We start from the raw sequence: 21,173 nt of genomic DNA, 5'->3' as shown, positions 1-21,173 counted from the left end.
TTTTTTATTTACCCAGTTATAAACTATCGAGACAAGTGTTTTTGATAATTTCCAAATTCACCGTAGAAAACTGACTGCTTGTTTATGAGCTACCGTTCTCAAAAACGTGTTACTTTTAGCGTATATGCATTTCAAAGTCCAATTCAAAGGTGACGATGCGTCATATCGACATTTGCGTCGATTAACTTTTACATATTGCTATCAGACAGAACCAGTCTTTATGCTTCGCCACGTGACAGTTCGGGCGACAAATTCAAAATGACGTTAGCTTTTACCCAAAATACTTAAAACTTAATTTTTTCCCCGCTGTAAGTTGAGTGTAGCCGTCAATTTGATCACTCACAAGGTCAGCTGTGTATCTTCAGTTTCATCCACCCACAAATACCGTTCCGATTTAATTTTTTTTAATCTGAACGATCACAAATTTTCGTATATTGCACACAGCAAAGAAGAGATCATAAGCTCGCAATAGCTACGCACGTATAAAATGCTTTCGTTTTCCCCATGTTTGGCCAGCTCGATTCACTTCATCCATAGGCAGATTATGCTAGCGAACTCTTCTCGCCTTCTGATTTTATTTAATTTTGCCTCCGAAGAGATCAGTGCTCGGTCTACCTACTCCTTTAGTTCCTACTGCTTTCGACTAGTAGTTAATGCACCCTAGTATCAGATATTGCTATATATCGCGCATTGCTTCCAAACTTCTACCATTCAGTGGTATTCCATTCCGCTCTCGGCAAAACACTCATGTGTGCCATACATTTACTTGCAAAGATAGAACGAAATACAAGGGGGATGTTTAACGAAGGCAAAGTATTAGGAACGCATTGGCTTTGTGCATAAGCCTCGAGAAAGGTTTATCTAGATCAGGCAGTTGCTGGGATTGTCATTTTGTTGCTGATGTAGTTTTTTTGGATTGATGGTGTGATTACCGCCAAATGTTCTCGTCACCAATAAGGGGTTGGCGGGCTCACGCTGAAGCTCAATGGCGGAAAGTAGCGCAGTGCAGGTGCTTTCATTGATGCCTTATTTCAATATTAGTAGTGAACAGAATTGTTACTGTTATCTCATTTGTTACTGCAATCTGAAAATAGTAATCGTTATGCCTGTTTAATCTGTTTTTGATTGCATTTTGCCCATCGCAGGGCGCAGGAGGCTTACAAAATAAGGACTGGAAGCCAAATTTGCTCTATAGTAGCAGCAAACTTTTTTCTGATTACGTTTAACTTCGAATCCGATGACCTATGGATGACCAAATGAAGAGGGACAAAACTAAGCTTAGAGTAAACAAGAGTTCTCAAATTGTTTTGCGTGTCCCAAGGTACAATAGAATAAAATTTGCCAACGCATGTTGGCCGCTTTCAAGTTTGGTACTTCTAAAATTAAGCAAGCTAATTATACAAACATGTATTAATATAGTATATACAGGTTTATGTTTTTGTAAGGCTGGACACGGAATGCCGCCATAGTTTTGAGAGCGAAGCTATCTTTCGCGCCTTAGATTTCAATAGAACGAATACGCTTTGCGATAAATACATTCAATTAGTGGGTAACTGTATCATATTTAATTAGCCACCCACTCTAGCCTTTTGTTGTATATCGACTACGGCCAACAAACTAAAATATGCATAAGTAACGGAGCCAAATTAAATAAATAAAACGTATAGTTTGTAGCCATTTGCAAGTTTTCGTAAGACCCAGTACCGTCCATTACAAGTCAGCGTTATGTTGATTAATTACAGCGTACAGGGTGATTAGGAAAACTATTAACGGTCGACGAAAGACCTCCGTGGATCCTCATTTGAAGCTACAGCCGAACTGATTGGTGGATTTACGCCTTACCACTTACGAAAATCCACGTTATTTTGTTAACTTGGAACTGACCTGACCTAACTTCTATATCATAAAAGTTCGTTTAAATATCCGAGATCTGGGAATTTCCGAAATGTTTTCAGCATTGCTTTATGAATAACACGAAAATAACTACATTGCAGGGATGGCTTGGTTATAGTTATTTAGTTCTTTATCCACATGAAATCCATCCCCGCCTAGGTTTCACTACTTTTTTCTCTTTATGAAGTTTTAGCTCTTTAACCTATGTTCCCACCTTCGCACTCGATAAATTCTCCCTTTTGCCATTATCAAAACGGATCTGTTCTAGAGATCGGCGTTAACTTCTGTTTCTATATATTTATTGAGGAATCGGATACACTACTCATCTACCGTAAGGAGAATACGCTGGCAGTTGATAGAACCAAATACAAACGATGCGGGCTATCTTAGCATTTGAATTAATTAGCCTTATCTCGTTGATTACCAAACACGGCAACAGTTAAGTTAGGGTTTATAGTTGAATGTATATGTTTATGTTATCGATTTGGTCTGTAAACCTATTAGCAGACCTTCATGGAAATGAGTAGAATCCGCTAGTTGAACAAATTATTTTTTGTTTCAATTATATATTATGCACACGGACACACATACATGAAAATCATACTGTGTTTTTATGCTACACGAGGCTCGACAAGTTGCACTGATACCTACAGATCCGTCCGTTCTCAGTTCATTTCGGAATGAGCGTTACCCAAATCTGCCAAGCGTCAAACTTGTATCGACAACCCCCGCCGCCGATCGACGTCTAATACCACCAAGACTTTGATAGTGTACTATATTTGAAAATGAAGATGGAAACCGGCCAGAAGGGCGTCCGTCGTATATAAGGATTCCTCCATAGCCTCGATCAGTCCAACTGGACCTTTTCTCGGCTTGACTGGGTCCGTGAAGGTTTGCTCAGACGGATCGCGTCTATTAATGATATAGGAATCATTTGAAGTCAACAGCAGGATTGCTGAGCGGACAAAAAGTCGGGCTCCCAGAAAGTTAGAATGCAGGGTCGAACGGGTACCTTTCGAACTCTGGGGCTTGTTGATCAAGGCTTATGAAAGGCGTGGCGTGCCTGGTAACCCTTATCCGTTGAGAGTATAATGACGAATTAAGGACGAATAGTGAAATTCTGAAAACGACTATCCAACGGCTAATCAGTTAATAAATTATGTAAAACGGTATGCTATTGAGAGGTCAGCGAGGAGCCGACCTGAATTGGAAGTGACCTCGTATGAAACAACAGCTAGGTAACCAATCAGTGAGGTAGACAATCTGTTTAACGATATCAATGGTGTTTTGTCGACAGGTACTGTTTTAAATACGTTCTCGTTATATTGTCATCATATAATTGTAATCTAAGCGAAAACTAGTATAGTAACTTATACAACAAATATAATGAGCGATGTCAGTATCTAAAAAAATAATTTTTAAAGGACGCTACGCTACAGGTACAATGTTATTGTAAAGACGTATAATTTTCTTTTAGTCATACTGAATAACGTTTGCGAAACAGACGTTACCTACGAGCGGGCCTGCAGGCAGCCTACCTCGTCCAATACATCTACTACGGCCTACAGTCGGTGAAGCGCAAATCGAAAGAGCGAACAATGGATTGAATACGACACAACAAGCACACGATTGTGCCTCAATCGATCTGGTAGTAAAATTCATTGGTATATATTCTTTAGCTTAGCAAATAACGATATTCCTACCACGTGTGAACACTTCTATAAATATAGTAAATCACATATATACGTCATAAGGTGCCATTGATGCAGGTTGCAGAAAAACAAGGAGATGGATTGTAATACATGTTCGTGAAAGGAGCACAAAAGATGCACACCTCATCTAAATATCAGCTCATTGCCACCTCGATAAAGCTATTTGTTGCGAAATGTTAATCCATAGCAGCCGATGCAGCAATGTCTTCCCGGACGTTCGATTGCATCACGTTATACATTATATACCTACGACTATATATCTATTATATACCTGCGACTATATATCTATTATATACCTGCGACTACATATCTAGTATCTACCTAGGCGTGTCAGTTCGTGACAAGTCGTTTTTATGATATATGTAAGGAAATATTTATAAGGCCTGCCAGGCCACAGGAAATGGTCAGAGTTTACAAGTGATGCTTGGACACTGTAAGGTCGTCCTTGTCCTTCAGCCGCCCTATGTCAGACTACGCTAAATCATGTTGTACATGGTCCCCTCCATGCAGTACAGGCAAAGCATATAGCTATGATGATATAGAGACGAGCCTGTACTGCGGCGTCTGTCGCAGTCGATGGATGACTACGGAAATCGCCGCAGCGAGCTTCGGGAAGCGACAGGATAAAGAGCGCGTTTGCCTAGTAGATAGAAGGAATGAAAGGGAAACTGACAGGAAAAACTGGCAGTGCTCCAACGAGGGACGAAGAACTTCAGGACAAGCAATACATAAAAATACAGCTTAGACTGCATTTCCGAAGCCGTGGGTAGGGCGTTTGTATCTAACGCAAGAAAGCGACGCCGCGGGAGTAGAGACGAGACCCGCTGCAAATATAGCTAAAAAAGATTAGTCCATTGCAGTAACGTAATATTTGTTCATGGCACTTAAATGATTAGAGTAAACCATTCGGCTAATTAGGTCCCGTTGCCAGTTTCGGCTACGAGGAACTCGGGTTCTTGCGCTACTATAACAGTCATTGAAGCTAAATTAGAAACAGAGCTTGTGTAATTTTCATGGCGAACAAAGGGCCCATGGGTATTCCCGACTGCGTCATATCGAATAGTGCACAAAGCGACAATCGCTCGCAAGCGCAACAGCGAAAATTACAATGGCAGGGTGACAAAAGCTCGTCTGTAGATTGCGACTTCACGGACCTAAATACGTACATATGTTTAGATGAGCGGGCTTTACGTGTTCCGTTTCGAAACGGACACGAAAAACTTTATAGTCATCACCCCGTCCCGCTGGCGCTGAACAGTACCTACTCATTGTCGCACCGGACAACGGGGCCGGGAGGAGAGCTATGCTAAAGAAAGCGGCATTGCTTTCCCCATCATCAAAAATGCAATGACTGTCACAGTAGCGGTCAGCTTTAGAGGCACAATGGCCTTCAAGGTTTTCGACTACTCATTTCATCCAGGCTTAGCGCTGCTATTAGCATATGCCCGTGTATGTAGGAGTGGGTGCGCGACTGTGCCAGCGTCATTGATGTCTGTATAACCTTATTGCTTGTAGGCAGCATATGTGTACCTCCGATACGGTGACTAGGATTTTGTTGAATACGATGATTGATTTCGTGATCTTTTTGTAGTACTAGTCAATAGCAACATAACATATAAATCCCGTTATAATAAACACTGTGGCACGGTTTGTTCTGCAGGTGATGTTTGGTAGCCTTTTTTTCAATGTTTGGAGTCTGTTTCAAAAAAAAAAAATGCTATACGTCAGTCTTGATATCGCCGATTTGATATGTAGGGATATTTCTAAAATTTGATGACATCGACTGTTGCGACGATGTTCCGGCAACTGACTCCTCAAACGCGGTCTTTTTGATTTACGACAAATATGTAATTCAGAAAAAAAAACAACAAAAAGAAAAAAAAAAGGTCTTTATTTCCCGAGTGGTGTATTTGGTGTATTTGCTGGTGTATTTGGATCAGGTTTTGGAAGGAATTAGGAAAGGGGCACGACGAGCTTGGGTGGTTTACTGAACGAGACAAACTTAAGTGGTTGTGGTAGTAGTAGTAGTAGTAGTAATTATTGCTTCGTGTCAAACTAGGATTTTTGTATTTTAAAAGAAAGTTAAATAGAGGAGACATTTTCTAGCAACAGCCTAGGTGAGCTGTAAAATACATAGGTATATAAGGGGTTCGTTTGCAGTAAGCGAAAAATCGGCTCACCTTCATCGGTTCTCGAAAGTGCTGTCACTATTCGTAATAGAAGGACATAAATAGCATTCCGTTATAGAAGTGTCTCATCGTTTTGATTGGCTCCAGATCCGTGAACCGGTACTAATCATATTCGCTGACCGACGTTAGTTTTCAAATGTCGTAGCGCATCGTTCGTCGAATATGCTATTTCGCCTTTGTATGTTTTCCTATTATGTTTTCGAATAGCATACGACCTTCGAACGCTCGCTCCGGTAAAAGCCAACGTAAACACGTGTATATAGCAACAGCGAATTGACCTAATTACTTTCGAGTGAACCACGTTACCGTGGACGGCTATATTAATCGTGTTAACTTGCCAAACGCATTCAGTCATCTTAGGCACAATAATGGACTTGACTGATTCATTTCTGCGCAATGTAACTGGGTACGAACTCAACTTAGATAATAAATTGCTTGAAGTTCCACTCGAAGTTTAAGTCAAAGCAACGTCAAAGCTTGCGTAAAATGTTTATAAATGCCCCTAGGTCTATTCGTAGATGAAACTATCGATAATCTCTCCGCAGCAGAGATGCGGACTACATGCAGTAAACCAACCTGCACCCCTGAAGTGACAGACAGATACGTGAAATCGCCTATGTACCTGATAGAGTCCCTAGCGTAAAGTATGAATTTATCCACTCCCCTTACATGCACTCTATAAATAGGCAGTATGATTGTGCAGCTTAGTTCGGCGCACCCATTCACATATCGGCACCAGTTGTGGAAGGTCTCCCTTATATAATTGAATTCGTCTTTTACTGCATTCAAGGCCCGTTAACTAGAAGGCTTGTCACTTTAGCGTGTGCAGGTACGGAGTATATGGAGCTGTGACTGACGTAGAAAGCCTGTACGGCCTAAAGTAACTGTTATTTATGCTATAGCCGTTATGGATTCGAACAGTTGTCTTTCAGCCAATACGAAACGAATTGTAGTTACTCGTACTATAAAAAAAAGAAGCATTTCCTACTACACTCATTATATATATATATTATGTTATTTACGCGGTAAAAATCACCGATGTCTTACATTCTAAGACAGAAGTTCTATAAACGCATAGCTTAAGTGAAATGAGCCTGAGAAATATAAGATCCAAGTGTACTTTATTATATTAACAAAAATTACGTTTTCGCCTCGTGTTTTTCTGCTCCTGTGCTTCTACCTGGATTCATGCCATGTATGGTTCACACACGATTCAAGAATGGCGTGATCACGTTCAAGGAATTCATTCGCGCCATTTCGATCACCACGAAGGGCTCTATCGATGAGAAGCTCAACTGGGCCTTCGACCTCTACGACATCGACAACGACGGCTTCGTTACGCGCGCTGAAATGGTCGACATTGTTACCGCCATCTATGTCCTTCATGGTTAGTAAACGATGATACACTATCGACAAATCATCAAACTCTACACGAATCGGCCTTATACAGACGACAACAAGCATAATTGAGTTTTAATTTTAGCGTAGTATAGTTAAAAAGTACTCCTTAATGCACAACGAGTCACAGTTAAATGTATATTTCTAACTTCTGTTGGCGTTTCTGTAGCAGTCGTGCAACGACACTGAACAGAGCGATGTTTTGAAACACGGCGGTTACGAGCAGCGAAGCATCATTCTGCATTGAGTCCCGTTTCCTTCGTCTGATATTGAGTTTTTGTTCGCCACGGGCGACATTGTATCAGTAACTTGTTCATCTTTTGTTTACGCATGATGATGTACCCTATCGATGACTTCGCGCATGCGATTAGGTTTTACGTGTGAATCTAGATTGCGTCCGCGGCAAAGTCGTTAATTTGTCGTTTGCATTCTGTTTCTTTTTTCATTAATTTAATGGAAAATAACTCGTTTCCTTTCAGTTAGCTAGTTTTTTTTTCGCCGCTAGTTGCCGCTGTCATCGACAACTTCATCTCTCGTCTTTTATCTTTCCTATCCGGAAACCACTCTGACTCGAATATTAAGCGCTGCCGCCATGATCACCCTTGAACCGTCATGTAAGCGGGCGGAGGGACAGGAAGCATTACTTGCGCTGGGAAGGGTTGCAGCGCTCTTAATAGCTTTACTGTGCAAAATACCAGAACCCGGTTCTACTGCGACATCCCACTGAAATCACTGTTTTAATCTCTACGTTCAATATTGTCCACGTTCAATTTCACACCTAAAACGACTTAGCTAATGTCCACAAGTTTGGCAAAGAAATACGTTACCAGTAAACTATTACGGGAGTTGCGACATCAAACCCAGGTAAACAATCACCTCCATTAACCCCTCGTGTGATGATAAACTGCGATGTTAAATTAAACGTGCGTGTGTGTCTGTGTGTGTAGCCAGTTACGCCCCCAAAAGAGATAGGACAAGTATATACATATGAAGTCTCTAAAATTGTCAAGCAACTTGCCTCACCCTGCATTTTTGAAATAGTAACTTACCTCATGGTTCTATGAGCACGCACCGCTACTTTTTACCGTTTGCGATCATTGCACAGAACTACGATCACTTTGAGGACGTTGACGTTGCTTTTACTGTCGTTATCGTTATTATCTTTTCTTTCTTGGCTTCTTGCCTATTTGTAGTTCTACAGCGGCGACCTATTTCTGCAAAATGACTTTTTTTTTATAGCCCTTGTTGAAACGGACCATTTACTGCTTTAGTTCGCCGAAGTACTAGACAATCTATTCTATCTACATAACTGTCGAATACGGCAGCTCCTAAAGTTCTTTGTTCCATGTCATCCTCTTCGTTTAAACTACGACCAGTGACTGTAACGGCGTGTATTCCAGTGACGTTCGGTGTCCTACGCGAACTTTTTTCCTAAAAGCTGCTTGTTAAGTAGCCATATTTGAACGCCAGTGGAGTTACTCGCGCCATACAGGCCGTTACAGGACAAACTAATTACAACCACTGTTCATAGCTAGTCACTATAATAATGCTACAGAAGCTATCCCGCTACACGGCGATAGTTGTAAAGTTAAGCTACGATTTTGGCCACGGCTCGACGCCGTTTGGCACAGTGACAACCAATTGCTAGAGAACGGCCGGCGATGTTCGATGGCTCATTCGGCCGTTACTGGGGCGCAACTTCTAATGTACTTGAAACACAGGCCGATTCACTGCAGCCAGGCCAAGTACATAGCATGAGAGAGACAAATCAACGCTGTGACTTTACTCTAGAGTCGATAGGAACCGTGTTTGTCCTGGCAGGAAAGGCAGGTAGGTGTCGTTGTGTAAGTCTCATTGGCTCTTGCTAGTGGCACCTTATTTCGACTAAAGAACAATCTCCCCTGTTACGATATAGCGAGCGAACATTGCCACCCTACGTCGCTGGGGTAATGTCGTGTTTGGCAATCGTATGACAATGACTAGACCTGATAAAGGTGTCAGCTACTACTGCCATGAAATTGTTCAATAAGTCAATTTTAAGTCTTTTGAGATGTACTTCTCAGGCGCCGCGGATCTTTACCGATCTGAAACAAAGTACACTGATCAGGAAAGGCGATAGGCGTCATAATAAAACAGATCGATGTCAATCGACCATTTGAGTTACGTGACGGTTCAGCTATTATATAACACGCTCATTTCTTACATTGCAGCTATATGGCCATGCCATGAACTCGAATAGGACATTTTACAAACTAGGTGACGCCTTTTTAAAGCGTGTTTCGAAAGAAACGAGTTTGATTCGATCTTATTACCCAATGATTTAGAATGATCGACAAAGTTCGCTACTAGTACATGGAAAACATGACATAATTTGCTTATGGCAAATCACTCAAATCTGCTAGCAGTGTCCCATAATATTCTTATTTTCCTCTTTTCATAGTTTGTGTAAGGTTGGGTAATTGTTTAGCTATCTTATACCATATCATATCATTCTTTTGATAATTGGATGACAGCGGAGACAGGGTCTTATAGCCCTGTCTGCCTCCCCTCGTTTGCCCCTCATCGTAGCATCCCGCTGCAGATTCAAACAGAATTAGTTGTTTTTTTTTTTCGACAGCCAACTCAGATGCGTGCTAACTCTTGCAAATGACGTAATACGGCGGGTTGATAGAACGCAAATTTTGAATCGATATTTTATAGTTGTTACATAGCCATACAATTCGTTTGGCCTAAGAGTTATAATTTGACTGATGTTATTGAGTCTCTTCTGAAGCAAGCTTTTTGGCGACAGCCTTTTGTATGCAGATAGAGTACAGGTAGTTACCGGGCCGACTTTCTCAAGTTCGACGTAGGTGGTCAACCAAAAAGCTCGGGCGCACCAGTAGCTATAATGATGCAGGACTGTCATGGATCTTCTATAAATGTTTCCCGCTCTATTAAAGCTTTGTGCAATAATGAGCTTGACTTAATTCCGTGAATCGAATCAGTCTTAGTTTATAGTACTTACGGAAAGGATGGCAGACATTGGATAAAGTAGCTTTCGGCGTCTGCTATCGTACTCTCTCTCGCTCACGAAATAGTTTTATAATATCAATAATCAGGTGTTTGCGATAACTATTCACTATTATTTGTGACGATTCTCATTGTGGAACACATGGTCGGAGATGGCTTTCGATATGGGGAAGTTTAGGCCAATTGTACTTGCAAGCAGCAGTACCCAATATACGGCTGGTCATCTGGTAAGATCACATGTTGTGGGGAATCGTGGGACTGTTCGTCTATCGTCCAGCTGCCGTAATTTGTGCAGAAACATGTTCGAGAGAACATGTTTCTAGGTGCGCTGTTGATTCTCGATTGTCAAGCAAGGAACTAGCAGGTGCTAGGAACGTGCTAGGAACTTAGCAGGTCACCTTAACAAAATTTTCGGGTCAATCAAGGTAAATTTCTTTTTTTGTATGGTCTAACACTTGTTGGACAAACCATGTAAGAGGGTTATATATTTTTGACATCACCGGTGTAGAAAACTGATACTCTCCAACAATAGCGAAACTATTATTGTGCCTTATTACACCTTTGTTTTCATTACTGATCTCGGCTCAAATATACATAATTTCCGTTGGGTGCTATGGCCTGGACCGGTTTGAAACCTTTCGTTTCATAGATCGTGACAAATAAGCCGAAAAACAATTCTCCTTAGAAGTACCCTTATAAATATCGGTCCATAATATCAAGGGCGGAAAGCATTCGTGAAGAAGGCCTGTGTTTTATCGTAAGGGATTCGCTTACGTCCGTGATACTTGCTCCAGGTGAGGGTTACAAGATAGGACTGATTAGGATTCTGACAAGATGTTTTGTTAGACGCGCTAGGAAAGGATCAATTGTGGTCTCTTGATAAAGGCCTTATCGACGCTCATTGCCTCGGCCAAAACCCCGGGTGCATTCTGGTTACTAACGAAAAACTGATTTAGCAAATACGTATTATACTGTTAATTAATTTATCCGTAGCTGATTTCTATTCTACCAAACAGTAGTGTAATATTTTATCATTGCTAGTAAACTGAGCCTAACACGCATGTGCATCAGGTAAAAGTCCCATGACATTATGGCTGACAAGTGTGCTACTATGTATCAATTATTTTGTCATGCAGGGAGATGAAACATTATATAAATCGAGGTACATCACCACTATTCCATAACGATAACCCTGTGCCCGTACATCACGCAGGATGCTGCCTGGTAACGTCCTTTCTTAACGTATTAGCACGCGTATAGGGTACGCATAACGGATTATGCCTAACTTGATATTATACTTTCACGCTGATAACTATATTTGATGTTTTAGGTTCATATTTTGTAAGTATTATATATGATCTGCCTTATGACAGGCGTTAATAAATAATAACAATAATTATTATAAGCGTAAAAAACAACAAAAATGTGAAATAACACTACAAATACAAGATCAGTATTCTGAACTAAGCACTTCATTAGCATTGCCCTCGTCTTACAATACCGAACTATCCTTGCTCTAAGGAAACTAACAATCAACGTATCTTTTCTGTCCCGTTTATGTTATTAGGCAAAGCAGCGGAAGGTGATCCGGTATCGCGGAAGGTCGATCAGCTGTTCGCAAAACTCGACTTCGACTCCGACGCGCGGATCTCGAGAGAAGAGTTTTGTGAAGGCTTCAAGACAGATCCCTGGATTCGCAAAGCGTTACTCAGTCAATACGAGTAGTCGGAGCAAACAGAGAAGCGACTCGACTGAACAGGCGTGGTCGTTTACTATTGCCGTCGCCGTCTCCGCCGCTATTGCCACAGAACCCCTCTGCAGACTCAACAGTGTGACAAGAAGCTCGCCACACAAATTGAGGAGGAACTTTCAATAGGCGCATAACAATCAATACGCTCCCATAACAACCGACGTTGCCTTTCTGCTGGGTAGCAAAAAGGCGTTGATATTTCGAATACTACGGGGGTAGTCACGTACGGTAAATCCGTCCTCCTCTGCCGCCTCAGTAGCATCCATGTAACGCCAGTTAAGTATTCAAACTAACGTGCGTTGGTTTCGCAAACGGTACTGTGTCAAGAGGCAATGTCATAATATTACTGCATAAAAACTGTAACACTTTTTTTTAGTGTTACCTGTCACCTCAATAACGTCGTCGTCGTCGTCGTCTCGACGATGGACGATGACCTGCGATCTGCCGCGGCTAGCGTGCGCAACTACGGAGAAAGAAAAACGAAGTAAGTTGCTGACAGCAGCAATCGTAGTCGAACTACTAGAACAAACGAATAGACGCAGCCAATCGAAGAGTTCCATGTTCTGAACTTACATTATAGACAGTAAAGAAGGCCAAACAATCCGCATTCAGCAGCGTCTCTGATACAGCATCACCGGGGAATATATACACATTGAATAAAGCTCACTGCGGTCACTGGTACTCGCCATGAGGCGCAAAAATAGATAGGATTAGATGAAATCGTAAGCGACCGAATATGTATAATGTAGCAGAAGGAGACGGCCGAGACTCCTTGTTGTGGTCGCTAAATTCCTTGTCGAAAAACCATGGGCCACTGCTTACGGCGCCGCCATCAACACATATGATAAAACGTGTTGTATGATTTACTAAAGTACGAAATAACCCATCGTTGAATGCGTTTGTCTGTGATTTACACAGCTCTCTATGCATAGCACATGCTTTAGGGGTTTAGCGTATTCGACATCGGTACGATTTAGCTGCCGTAAGAAGTACTCATATATATATATGTCAAAAGTAATCTATTCGGGCTCTACACAGAGATGTTATGCTGCAAAGAAACAAAGTAGTTCAAAGTGACCTTAGCTATTGTTGCTATCCGGAGAAAATATGATTCATCTATCGAAAATTCTTTAGGGTCCACAATCCGTCCGTAAAGTTCCATACGTTTCCTACTATAGCGCAACAATAACCAGAAGCGTTGGCGATATACATTGGCACGTAAATGATACAGTTATACATACAAATGCATAACGGTATAGTACGACTCTCTGCTTTGTATAGAAGAATCTTCCTCCGCTATTCTAGGTATTTGTATCTACTAAGCGACACGATTATTAATCAATAACTGAACGGATAGAAGTCGAACGCCTAAGCTCTACGTAACCACTGCAACGTTATTTAGCACGTATCTATTATCCGAAAAAAGGACAAAAATATTATAATAGATAACTAGATATTTGCCTACTAGTAATAATAATAATCATCATTATTATTAAAATGATCATAAGTGTAAAAAACAATGGTAATAATCAAAACCTATTAATATAATGATAATAAGAAAAAAAATTATGTGACAATATGCAAAATCTGTTGAAGCTACAACTAACTACGCGATGATGACGACATCAGATGGCTAAACGAGATAGCGAACTACGAACTATAATACCTTATTCTCTGAAAATATTTAGTATCGTATAGTTACAATTTCTATGGCTACAACTACGACAAAGAGGCAGATGTTTAACACCAACGCATGCGGTGGCCACCTGCAGGGAGAAAACAGAAACAACGCATAGCTCGGAAGAAGGTTCGATCTGCAAGTGGAGAAAATTGAAGATTTCTACGTCAAATAGAAAAAACAGACCGAAGGTTTTTTTCTAGCAGGGCTACGCACTTTGTAATGGTAGAGTATTACTCGAGCTAGAAGTCAGAGCGTGTTATTTGAAATCGAGATTAGTGAACGAACGTGAAGATCGACTAAACGTGACGCTGACAGTATGCCCTGTACGTTTTCCTGTAGTTCCGTGCGCATTAAATCCGCCGTCGAGATGAACTAGAGGATAGTAGGCGGATCACTGAACCGGCCTCTTACACAAGACGCAGCGATGAAACGGATTAGCCGATGGTGGCAGCACAGTAAGAAAAGGATAGCACAGACTGTGTGAGAATGAAGAACTTTTTTGAGACTTCTTCCTGAAAACTTCGTGAATCTACAAAATTCATCGCACAGCTAAATGAGCTTCGGGTGCGTTAGACAAGATGAATTTCGTCAAAAACAATTTGATACGACAATAATAAAACATGCTTTTACCGAACTGACGTTTCCCGCAGTACAAAAAATTGTCGATTTTTGGCCGGCGCTTTGGCGACGTCCAGAACTTGAGTCGGCAAGGCTTGCGTCTAATAAAAGTATCGCTTTAGTAAAAGTAAAAAGGCAGATCGGCTTTCAATTGACGCCGAATAGCTTAAAGCAAAAAGGAAACCTCATCGTCAACAGGCGGATGTTACGAACGAAGGAATATACACTAACAGATGAGTACACGCTAAATTTCATTGCATGATCCTAATAGATGCTATAAGTCGTCTTTTACAATCCACTCTTACCTAGATCTTTTTTTGTTTCATTGTTTAACGCTTAATTGTTTTTATTCGACATTTCCCTTCTCTAAGATTTGTAACGGTAGAAATTCTGTTTTCTTGTATGATTATCAATGTATCCCTATCGACGCCAGCGAATGGTGGCATATACAAAATGCAATAGCGAAGTACTGGACAGCATTGATCACTCACGACTAGAACGAGATGTGAACATAGCAATATATACAATAGCGAGATTTTCACTTTAGAAATGTTTAGTACGCTACCTACACACAGAAATAGATAACTTCCGCCACCATAACGATTATTTTGGCCCCTGTTTATATTCTAGATACGGCTAATTAGCTATTAAGTATGACCGATTTTCTGTCACTTGCTAGTAATCATAACATCTAATGAATAAATCTTTCATTCTTCCCCTAGAGAAAAAGCGATTACGGCATTTTCGACGAACTCTTCCAGTTCGCCACCTTGCAGTATTTCGGGAATGCCCGATACAGGCATAAGTGGCTAGGCATATTCTACCGTATTCCCCATGGTCTCCTGCTAATGCAAACGTCACCAACCAAGATTGGCCTTATGGCAGCTGAACGCACGACGAACGGTTACTGCGAAGGTCGAGATAGTCGCCCCCAATTAGATCAAGAGTACACAGAAATAGATCATCATCAACATCAATTCACGACAATTCCCCGCTAATCGGAAGTAGACCAGATGAAGTGCTGGATATCATGGCGTTTTGGTCTACAACATGTCGAACAACGTCGTTCGAGTTTTTGCTAATATAATCGCTGTAACTAGTATCATCCTTAAAATCTAGAGACGTTTGGCTCTATAGCGAAAGTCCGCGTTTCTAATCTATTGATAAGTGGATGACACCACAATCGATATCGGAAGTTACCACTGGACAGCAATAACTTCATTCACCACGTTGGCGCTCAGATAACGCTGGTATGGATACTGTTTATCAAAATAGGCCATGACCTTTGATCTATCTGAAAAAGGACATCAGGGTGCCCTTTTCGAATACTAGGATACTATGAGTTACCTCCAGATCGATATATAGTTCTATCGGTGTCATCCGATCAACTACTAACTAACGGTCCTTCCACAAGCTGTCCTTTACCACCCTGTAGCTTTAAACCTACCTAGTAAACCTTCTCGAATCTCAACTTAGTTGACCTGTACTATCCCTCCTCAAAACATCTGCTCTTCATTGTTTCAAACAATACCGAATAGCTTTATTAAATATGTTTAGATTTCTGGCAGCTTGCTAGCTTTCGCTTACTGTGACTGAACATGCATAAAAGTACCTATTTCGTGTATAGAGTAGATATTTCGATTTGAGTGTGTGTGTATATATATATGCTCAAAGATAAGTTGTTTTAGTAAGTTTTTTCCTCTTTTATGAAACCTTACAAAGCAGCAAAGTTGAACAAACAACCTTGAACTGTTCTCGATCTTGTCAGAAATAGAGCACAACAGACCAAAAGGCCGGCAGATGTTATTGTAGCTAATAGCAACAACAAAACGGAATGAATTACGCGGACTCGTAAAATGTGCTAGCTAGAGAGAAATTGAAAGCGCCCTATTTTACCGCACCATAAAATTAGCCCTACGGTGAGGATAGCAAGTAGATCAATGCGGCTAACGGCAAAACCTTAGAACGTTGCAAAGTCCAGCGTAGATGAGCTCGGTGATGGTGCTCGATAACAATGTAGGGCGTACTCGACACCGTGGTAAGCTTGGAAAAATACACTGAAAAATGTGTCACTGTCGACGGTAATTGTAGCAATTCTGATGGACTATCATACGCGAAATTTGGTTTCTCATTATTATTTTGATGACGGTCACAATATCACTAAGGGCAAAGGATTGAATTTATCACCGCAAAAAACAAAACTGTCAGGCAAACACAAAGCCTTTTCCAGCAGGACATGCGTTTCACCACGTTGTAGTATACATTTTACCTTGTAACTTTTTATCCAGGTTTATGGCTGAAACTTTAGGTGCAACGGGATGGATCGTCAGGTAGTTGTAATAACTTAAACAATATCGAGGTTGTGAATTAATTACAGAGTACTTGTGTGTATCTGTGGAATTATATATTTACGAAATTAGACGTTATGTTACACCAGCACATACTGATAGAAATATTATGTGAACAAGAAGTTATTTCAAGTTGAATTTCATATATTCTTGTACTTTATTATAGCTCACAAGACAAAGAAAAGTTTGCGACCTCCGCTATTGAAGGGCAAACTCCAATTTGTTTTACATGTAAAAATTTCCACCTCAGATATTCACTCGTATTGGCTATCGCAAGTATTTACGAGAACGTCCGGAAGGTCGGACCATTAAGGAGCCGTTCTACCAGCCTTAGTGTGATAAATGTAAAGATTAAACTCTTAGGTTGTTGATCGAACTGCTGGCTCTTACTTCGAATTGGCGCATTTTTTTGTAAGTAAAATAACTAAATAGATGCTACTAATGTACATGTTGCCGTGTGCAAATGGACCGCAAGCCACATGTTATCGTCTAACATTATCTAAGGACTCGATAAAGATAACGGCGGCTGAAAGGGATAAACATCGAAACGACTCAGGATAAAAGCATAGTCTGTCGGATATACAGCAAAAGCAAGAATCCGGAACTACACTACTTCTTTTAAAAAGAAACGCGCCACTAACCGTCAGCGCTATCAAAACCGTCACTATCGAAAAAAATTATGGCGCGTTATTCTGTTAAATGCGATAATTATGTTATACACAAAAACATCTGCTTCATACGGTGGCGGTGTGTGAAATACCATCATACACATATGGGCATGCCAACAAAAACTATTGGCCATCTCAATCTTTTGTAGCTGAGAATTTCAGCGAGAAAGTGATAAAGCACATTAAACACGTACTGGGAAATGAGCAAGCCTCATGGGAGAACAGAAAAAATGTCTTTAATTTCATAATATTACATAATTTATATTTGTTGAAATTATTATTATTAAAAGATTAATATTTGTTGAAAAAGATGATCATTGATCAAACTGTCGCCGTTCGAGAAAACTACATCGCTTGTTCTTCTAAGCACTTAGCTATCTTTCCACAATAGCATTCTATGTATTTCCTTCGTTATTGTTTACGAGACGATAAACCAGCTGTTATTAACGACGCCGTCAAGTGAAAGAAGTAATTTACTGTGTATTGCTAGAGTTTTTATATTGTTGCCAAATAACGTTTACAGGTAACGTTCCTGTCGAACGAAAATTAGCGGGCATATAGACCTCCATTCATATAAAATTATTTCTGGTCATAAATGATTCATACAAACAAGTCGAACACGAAAAAACTGATGAGAGAGCTACGTCTGCTTTACATTCAAATGGGTCCTCACGGTTATAGATACGCTCTACGTTGTTTTAACTATGTGCAAGTAATCATACCGGCTCAAACCGCGAAATGCAAAAAAAAAAAAGAAAACACAACTGATCATGACAAATGACAAAAAAGAACAGAGCTTTCCATTCAATTTCTTGAATTGCGCCATATATACATATATATATATATATATATATATATATATATAACATGCATCGCTACTGTGAGGAATAATAAACAAATACTTATTTAGATTTCAATGCGACATTACTGTTATTTGATGAAATAAAATAGATTGGCGGGATGTAATAAAATTAAACTAGATTTGATTGAAACACTGTCCACCGTTTTGAGACAGCATTGGGTATCAAGCACGGTCGCAGTGCAACCGCGCTATCAGCATTAGATCCTCATACTAATCCATAAGTAATTTCACTAGGGATGTATATTAGCATAATGTATATTTGCATTAAAGATATTCAATCTTGTAGGTATCGCGACACAGGTTATTACCTGTATTCATTTGTACCTTGTGTCGAAAAGTCCTGGTGCATGCGCAGGGCATGCGAAAATTTTGCTTACTTTCGATAAATCTGAGTCACTCTCTTGAGCCGGAGTATGTGTTAGAGTTGGGTCACACAAAGTGGACCTAAGTCAGGTTAAATTACTTGGTTCTATTAAAAAAAAGAACAACCCAATTATCTCCTTTCTAGTTTATACTAAAAATAATCCACGCCCGTTGAATACGCTTTATCCATCCTCTCCAATGAAAGTTAGCTTTAAACGATACGGATAAAACCCAACCCAGCTTAACGGTGCCCTGGCAGATTACGTTCCTCCAGCTTTGCACAAGCGTCATTAGAGTATAATGCTATCTTGTGACACCTACTGACACCTAATCTGCCCGTTTTTGGCCATATTCGCCTTTAGACACGTAGGAGTAAAACAACCCCTTTTTGGGTTGCACATAGAACAGCGTCGCCAAAGACTATTTACCTCTTACCGATGGACCGGCACTTCACGCACCTTCCATGCTATAGGATTATAGTCCGTTTGATGTAAGCCCTTTCACAGTGACTCGGCTAGCTTCTCGTTTTAGCGTGCCTATTTTTCTATTCTTCGCCGAGCCTGGACTAGGTGTTGTCCCACTTAATAAAGAAACATGCTACCTAGCCATTCGTTTTTGATCACCTATGCATTCGCATATAGTGATACTTTCCCTATCCTTGTCTGGGTTTGCTTCATGTACCGTTGTCTCTTCTTGTCCTAACTAAACTTTATGAAAAATCTAACTTTTCTTTTGAAGGCTCAGTAGAAACTAAATTTGGCCGAAGCGCACCCAGATGAATAATCCAGATTGGATTAGCCCTGTCAAACCCTTCGGAGCACTAATCAGCGCGAAAAAGTGAGTAACGCCGGTAGGTGTAGCAGTGTCGTTGAGTTATTTGTACGACCCTTTGAACGACTCATGCAGCCTGTTCATACAATATGCTTGCTGTACCGGAAAACATTGCTATGGGCCAGAAAGTAGATACTTGAAGTCCAAATGGAAAAATGGCGTGTTTCAACGTCGATAGCTAGGAGACGAATGAGCAGGCAACGATCGAACGAGCAGGACGATGGCGCGGGGAGATGTCAATCAAATAGATAACTAATCGGGAGGTCAAGCAGAGTGCTCTACACGTTCTGAAGACTACGTTGCTACTTAGGCCTGGAAACAGATTTAAAGGGTGAATGAAAAGGTGGAGGAAGCCGGTCCTCCTCTGCCGCGTGAAACGTTCGGAAAATTGATCGAGACATGTGATGTGTCCCATCGACGGCGAGAGGAAATAATTTTAGACTACTGACCATTTATCTATTTAACCTCTTGGAGGGATGGCTGTCTCTGCAGATTGTAGGTGCATTGTAAAGGTATATCGACAGAGCAGGTGACACAATATAATGGATTACCTTTATTAAAACGAAGCAAAGATTATTTTCTCCATTAACGGGAATGAAGCTTAACGATTACCGGAACTGAGCTTCGACAAATGTTCAATGGTACAGTTTACCATACTTTAGAATTCTTACGTGAAAGAGCGAATTGAGTTATTGTGAAGCCAAGACCTACACTGCTGTTTAAGATTTATCCCCACGCACTACACCGAACGAAAGATGGACAGAAACTTGAGGCCGATAGTTGAAAGCTGTTTGCAACAGCTTTTTTCTGACCCGCCACCAACCTTATATGTTGTTAGCAGCTGGAGTACAAGCTATTGTCTCTACATGACAGCGATGAGGAGTTAAAATAGATAGCACTCTATTTAGGCGTCGATGTGCCAAACGGACCACGAAGTAGTGAGTGTTTCTTGACAAAAGACAGTGATGCTCAGACGCGCTTTCAACTTGCGTTTAGTTCTCAAACTCCGCAAGGCATGTACGTTTGTTCTTTCATTTGGACCGTTACAGAAACTTTCCGTGTCTGGACAGAAACAGAGGTGGGGCTGGCAGCTAACTGTCCCACAAGTACAGGCTACGTAGCTCTCAGACTAAAGGCAAACGACGAGGTTCTTAAATGAACGAGGTCGCCTATGAGACGCCACACACAACTTACGCTGAATTTACTGCCACCATCTCATACTCCCTGTTTCGTTTTCCTAAACCTTTATTTCTTCCATTCCCGGTCCAGTTTGTCCCCGACGATGACAGACACAAGAAACATCCATTTCAGTTTTGACATTTCGGCCTGCACGGTCAACCCACCGTGCGGCATTCGCTCTTTCGCGACAAGCAGCGTTACTGCTGTATCGACGTTGCCTCCCAAACACTTATAATGTCCTGTAAGCAGGGGCCCCAATCGACCTTGGGAGATCGTTTTTCCTCCTAAAATTTTCTAATAGAAACGCCGGCCAACGACTGGAAGGGCGCCAAAACGAAGACGAACAAGTCCATGACTTGGGACAAGCCTAAACGACTCGATGCTAAGCCAGACAAGCCGACTGGACTGTGAGAGCCGACGGCTCACGTTTATCAAGTAAAGTTCTTTATTCTTAGGGGATCTGGAGAAGTAAGCTATATGCAGAGAACAGCGACAGAGGAAATCCCGAAAAGGAAAAGTTCAAACGGTTCTGATAATCTGAAAGCCAAAACAAGAATAGGGGGAATAGTGGGCACCATCGGGTTGTACTGACCGAATCTACATCTAAATTTAGCTGTGCGTGTTTGCATCGAAAATTACGCCAGGCATTATGCTGTACCGGATGGGCCG

At 41.0% G+C, this 21,173-nt stretch overlaps 1 protein-coding gene and 1 long non-coding RNA gene across 7 annotated transcripts in view; one reads left to right on the top strand and one right to left on the bottom strand.

The window, feature by feature from the left end:
• The window catches only part of LOC111247072 (neuronal calcium sensor 1-like), a 76,254-nt gene extending 58,068 nt beyond the window's left edge, over nt 1-18,186 (top strand). For 2 of the 6 annotated variants that reach the window (XM_086989957.1, XM_022797624.2), the window contains 3 exons: nt 3,398-3,541; nt 7,013-7,181; nt 11,772-18,186. In XM_086989957.1, the coding sequence (XP_086846083.1) occupies nt 3,398-3,541; nt 7,013-7,181; nt 11,772-11,929 (471 nt within the window). In that variant the 3' untranslated portion in view covers nt 11,930-18,186. Of the gene's footprint in view, nt 1-3,397; nt 3,542-7,012; nt 7,182-11,340; nt 11,466-11,771 lie in introns of all 6 variants that reach the window. The other 4 variants (XR_015328230.1, XR_015328235.1, XR_015328234.1 and 1 more) reach the window with 4 other exon arrangements.
• Nucleotides 3,697-8,903, bottom strand: LOC111247108 (uncharacterized). Its single transcript, XR_002671964.2, has 3 exons — nt 8,242-8,903; nt 5,786-7,139; nt 3,697-4,429 (listed from the first exon to the last, which is right to left on the bottom strand). It is a non-coding gene; the product is annotated as an uncharacterized LOC111247108 (long non-coding RNA).
• Nucleotides 18,187-21,173: the final 2,987 nt, after the last annotated feature.

This window comes from Varroa destructor, unplaced genomic scaffold (genome assembly GCF_002443255.2).
Source record: "Varroa destructor unplaced genomic scaffold, Vdes_3.0 BEIS01000001.1, whole genome shotgun sequence".
In the NCBI taxonomy this organism is placed as follows: domain Eukaryota; kingdom Metazoa; phylum Arthropoda; class Arachnida; order Mesostigmata; family Varroidae; genus Varroa; species Varroa destructor.
Note: the sequence above shows the minus strand (reverse complement) of the source record. Positions and strands in the feature narration are given on the sequence as shown.